We start from the raw sequence: 6,000 nt of genomic DNA on the forward strand, positions 1-6,000 counted from the left end.
CGAAATAACAAATAACCAAAGTTCGCAACTCGATCGTAAAATCTCGAGGACGGTGAAAAATTTGCCCCAGTCTCTCGATCCCCCCTCCCGCCTATAAATCTCTCCTCTCCTTTTGGCAAACGCTGCAGGTGATCCAGCCGACCCCTGACATGTCCCCGTGCGGAAGTGAGGCTGGCCTCTACGCCGGGGCGATGGGAATGGGTCCTCCGGGTCGACGGGCGCCCCTGGCTTCCATGGGTAGCGTCGACCCTCCCGACCCGGACTCCAGGTCACTGGGTTCGGATTCAGTCTTTCTCGACGAGGAGGAGCTCGACGTTATGCGGGAGGACTGCGAGTGCCTCGACACCGAGGACGAGGTCTCGGGCTTTTCGACGGACTCCGACACTCCGGGGCCGAGCTGTCGGCGATTCCTGAGGGTTCCACCCAGGCGAAGACAGCTACCGGAAAGATGGGACGGCGCCGCTGGTTGCGTGCCCAGGCGACGAGCCAGTGCGCCTCCAAAACCCTGTAGAACCTGCCTTACGATCAGCGCTTCCGTCGAGACGCCGAGGTGAGGGATACCGAGTAATTTACGTTTTAACATTTTTCGAATTCCTTCCTCTCAAGGTCCATCAAGCTCCTTTTTTCGGGGGTTGACCATTCTGCGTCGCAGCTCTCTACACACTCGACTTTGTCACTTGAAATTATTTACGCAATTTGTAAATTTGTCAATGAAATAAAATGCGAGTTAAATTTTGTTTCGTAATTAGCGGGAAGTAAAGTGTAAAATACAAATTAAATTTTCACTTTATTTCGCCTCACTTACATAATACAAAAATGTTATCTCTATTCCAACTATCACCTATTAAAAAAAAAAAAAATGAAAAATTCATTCCAATCATTTGAGATAAATAAAAATACTATTTCGCATAACTTTAAACTACGTCACAGTATGGTCACCTCCTTCACGGTTTAATCACAAATTTTTGAGAATCAACCGGTGGAAAAATCGCCTGTGAAAATTCGCGTTGAAATTTGTAATCGTCCCGAAGTAATGAATAATGTAAAAAGAATGTGTAATACTGGGAAGAAATGGAAGACGTTGATATTGTCAGATCGCCGCCTACGGCGTCGACGACGAGCAGCAGCAACAGCATCGAGTCACCGCCTCACACACCTCCAATCGAGCTGAGGCATCGGCCCCCGGTAACTCTGCCATCCGCGCCGCCCGCCTGGTCCCAGGAGACGCTTTTTTAATTACATTTATTCGTGCACAGGCATTTCGCAGGGTTGAATTTAGGGTACGTATAATATCTCTCGCAGTCGATACGACGTACGCGCCGTACCTCTCTTTTATATCATGTACGTATATATATGTATATATATACACAGGTATATGGCACGTACGATACATCGGTGTGATGATCATGTTTTTCTGAATACAGATATTCCGGATGAAAAGAAAATGAAATAGAGAAAATTGAAATTCGAGGGTATACCTATATATTGTAGGACGAAAGTAAACGGCAAACGGACGAAATTATGTCCCTCGTCGAAAATAGCGGAGAGATAAAAAAATATATATTTGATTTGTTAATATTAATGGGAAAGAATCAATTGTTTTTTTTTTTTTTTTTTTTTTAACTTATTTTAAATTTTTATTATCTTTACGTTTATTTACTAGATGAAAAATTTCGCCCTATTGTCGCAGGCTTCGACTACCTGCATTGTAATTTTACGTGAATTCGATCCTGCAGGATATTTTCAAATACGTATAATATATGTGTATAAATTATATACATTACATACGCATATATGTGGGGTGGCCTGTAAAGTGTACACGTAGATGCTGATTGAATTCTGTCCGAACCCCGGGGATCCCGCGATTTCTTACTCGTTTAACAAATTCCACGCTATACGCGTACAATGTTGGCATATATTTTTCTTTCAACTATGTGTATAGCCGGTGGGGTAGAAAAAACTTTCCTCGGTTGAAAATAAAGTATAGGTATGAAATAACACGCTTATATTTTTCTTTACAAAGTATACCTACCTATACCAATGAAAAAATTTTCATCACGTAGCTGCTATCCGTATGATTGAAACTTCGAGATAAATTTACCGGAATATTGCAGATTATTTTACGCTGAGAATGAAGACGGATAGAAAAAACACGTCCCTTGTAGCTTGGCGACGAATTGAACTAACGACAATGAGTTTACACTTTGGGTAAATTCGGTTCTTCCGTAAAGATAAGTATATGCTGATCACGCCACAGTTTCACCTGACTTCTTGCGTAATACGATTTTCCGCAAAAATTTGGCCACCCTCACTGTATATATAATCATTTAGCGTCGTTGTTCAAGACTGTCTAACGAAATAATACTGTATAATGTGTAATACGTAACGGCGTTGAAACGAAGTGTGAGTAAATTGTTAACGCTGCTAAATGTAGGGGAAAAAAAATTAGCAAATTGAATAATAGCCACGAAACAGCATTACTCTGCAATTGACGCGATAAAGTTGCGATGCGTATATAATTCACCTATCCCCACACACACACACGCACTCGCACGTAAACGTTAGTGCATCTAACAATTATGTAAAAAATAAATTCGCGCTCTCACAATCAGCTCTGCAATCTTAACAGGAAATTAGCTTAAATTCTTACTTTTTTCTTTTAAACTTTTCACCCGAGTTGTTTGAAAAATTCTTTCAATTGTCGAATGCATGGGAATTCCTTCGGGACTTCTGGACGAAGGACATCGGCCCGTTATAATCGCGACAAGTTCGACCAGCGCAAGCACAATTCGGCTAGAGCTAGTCGTACGCGGGTGTCCTGGAACTATTTTCAATAATGCCGACATCGGGTGGAGCATAAAGAGCTTCTGGGATTGGGGCGATGCGGTCCTTGGGTTAAGAAGGCTTACCATCCCTCAGCCCCCCGCGTCGCTTGGAATCCGGGGGTGAGAGGAGCTGTTCGGTATTGGAAATATTTGATATTGCGACCGTGCTCGAGTCTATTCGGAATAGGGATTCCCATTCGTAATATATTCCCACACATGCATAGCTGATAAGAACATTAAATTCCATCAGTGACAAACGAATCCCTTATAATATATCGCGCACTTTTCGCAAAGTTCTTGGCGCTGTTCATTATTTTCGCGTGTCTAATTTTTTTCAAAAACGATTGAAGAATAGTAATAAAAAAGAAAAAGAAAATTATGAAATAGGAAGTGAAGCGTGTGATCCGCAGATTTTACGTCTCCCGTTCGATCGACTGTCTGGTCTGTTATAGATGCACATAAATTCCCTCCTGAGCACCTCGCTAAACTTTCCCCGCGATCCATTAGCAGCTTACGACTTGCGTGTTCCACATTTTATAATATTATATATGCATTTCGCAGCGTATCGTATCTACAGTTATACGTTACGGGAAATTTAAAAGCCAACTTGTAACGGTGTTTCCTTTTTTTTTCTTCTTTTTTTCTATTCAAGTTACTGTTTTCTTTCCTCATGTAATTTACCGACACCTCGTTAAAATAAGCTACAATTTTACTGCAACGTGAATAGTTTCGTTGAAAGAAGATCGGCGAAAACGTTTGATTCTTGCAAATACTGTTGTTACGTAAAAAAGAGAGTTGTAATATCGACGTGATTCATAGATCGGGCATCGGATCCGACAATTACAAACAGACACTTGAGATAACACGACGAACGATTCCTGCAATAAATGAATTGAAAGTGTGTAATGTATAAATGTAAGAAAAAAAAAAAAAAGAAAAAATGTTCGGGATGGGGAGAAACGAGAATAAAAGTAATAATATTAATAATAATCAAATGAAGAACAAAAGAAAACAAATCACTATAATATGGAAGTAAGTAATTATTTTTGTACAAACGTGATGATAATCAAAGCCGTAAACTCCCAGATTGGGTTGATACCTACGGTAGCCTATTTAAAATTTTTTTAGTAGATAATCATAGTAATAATAATAATAAAAATTCGATACGTGGCATAGAATATATAATACACACACACATTGTATATATATACATATAGGTATGAAATAACATATATATATATATGTATACATGATGTGTAATATAGAAAGTAAAAAGTAATATGATATAAAGTACTATAAACAAATAACCCACATAGCTAAAGTATATTATAAATGCAAGGAAACACGTATAGAGAGATGTGTCGATTCCTTAACGTATGATTTCAATGAAATATCTATAGCGGTCAGTGTAAATCGTGTAATTATGTAAATCGTAAGTTTCAATGAGTGTTAAAAAGAAAAAGAAGTTGTGCAAAACGTGTTGGAATGCGTTATTGTATAATGTATGTACTTTACGAACGACGATCCGCGTATTATATTATATTGTATAAGATAATGTGAATACATAACGTATATGCGTATGTAAAGCAGAGAATATATGTATACGTACACGTATGTATGTAACCACACGCATATTATACACATGGAGGTACCTGCAACAGCGTATTAACTCGGATGAATATGTACATATACATATATGAATATACCGTATATTCAATCTATTTGCGTATCTTGTAAATTGGGTGTATAACTGTATGTGTCTGTAACTCTTCGTATAGTAGGTACTGTGTACTGTTTACACCATCAGAGAGTCCAACCACACGATTCGCGCATTCAAAACTCTCGATTTTATCATCCGATAAACTTAAACTTGATCTCTGACTTGAACGCGAGGTCACGGACAGATTGTGTCGGGAATATTACACGATTTCCCGCGTTTTTTTATAGTTTTCTTTCACTGTTCGTGGAATTTTTCGTGGAAGTTTGAAAACGCAAGAAATCTTATTCGTTTTACGGATAATTCGAGATCAGGTCTGACGAGTCGATGATTGGCTCTCTGTCGTAATATTTTTATTTCCGTTCGTGAATTTTTTATTTATTTATTTATTTTTATTCAATTTTTTTTTCTTTTTGTAACACATATATGTGTAAAACTCAAAGTGAAAAACAGAGATATATTATATGAAAAGGAAACTATTGTTCTATATAGTGAGATCTATTTGAACGATAATGATAATACTGTTGTATAACGTGTAGCTAGGTGTAAATATTGATAAAAATGTGAAATTAATTTAGTTATATGAAGTTAATTAATCCAAAGATCGAAAACACAACAATTGTAACAAAGCAAAAAACGAAAATAAGTATTAAGAAAAGAAAAAAAAAACACACACACACACAGGAATCAAAAAAACTAAAAGAAGATAAAAAATTATACCTCTATAAAAGACGCGAGCTTTACCTTATTCACCACAATATTCTATAATTTTATTAAAAATTTTTTCACCCCAAAGTGATTACAGATTTTCAATTTGCCATTTCGACGAAATTGCGATAAAATAACTGAGTAGGTATACTTACAATCCATGTAATAAAGCGCATGGGTGTAAATTTCGTTGCATCGGATTGCATATCGTGAAAATTGAAATTTGAAATTGGTTTCCCTACAGGCTGTATATTATACATGTATTCGCGCAAGCTGTGCAAAGTTTTCGCGCACATATTTCGCACGGCCTGCTTGAGCGTCGCGCCAATCGAAAAGTCTGCCACCATCGCACATTGTGTGTACACGCCATATCTGAAACATGTACTATTAATACGCGTTATTCATACGTATATACCGCGCGATTTGAAACTCACCGGCTTACAGCTCAGCGGAATTTGCGTGATTTATTTTTGCCCCCGTAATATAGGTCTGCGAAAAAAAGGAACAGAGAGAAGCGTGTCTTTCGCATCTCGCTATCATGCATCGTCGCGGATACGTATACACATTATACACATTAAACACATTAAACACATACTAAAAAACCACGTAGAAGCATGCTCAATTAATTGGCCTGGCCTAGAAAACGTGAACCGTAAATTCACTTGTTATTATCTCACGGAGAATGAAGGGAGGAAATAAAACTTTTTAAATTTAAATCAAAAAATCAGGAATGCTGATGTCCTCGTGTAC

At 38.0% G+C, this 6,000-nt stretch overlaps 1 protein-coding gene across 3 annotated transcripts in view; it reads left to right on the forward strand.

Moving 5' to 3' along the window:
• LOC124412290 overlaps positions 1 to 1,414 on the forward strand; it is a 95,572-nt gene extending 94,158 nt beyond the window's left edge. For 2 of the 3 annotated variants that reach the window (XM_046892038.1, XM_046892037.1), the window contains 2 exons: positions 129 to 550; positions 1,095 to 1,414. In XM_046892038.1, the coding sequence (XP_046747994.1) occupies positions 129 to 550; positions 1,095 to 1,236 (564 nt within the window). In that variant the 3' untranslated portion in view covers positions 1,237 to 1,414. Of the gene's footprint in view, positions 1 to 128; positions 551 to 1,031 lie in introns of all 3 variants that reach the window. The other variant, XM_046892039.1, reaches the window with a different exon arrangement.
• The last annotated feature ends 4,586 nt before the right edge of the window (positions 1,415 to 6,000 follow it).

This window comes from Diprion similis, chromosome 11 (genome assembly GCF_021155765.1).
Source record: "Diprion similis isolate iyDipSimi1 chromosome 11, iyDipSimi1.1, whole genome shotgun sequence".
Classification (NCBI taxonomy): Eukaryota; Metazoa; Arthropoda; class Insecta; order Hymenoptera; family Diprionidae; genus Diprion; species Diprion similis.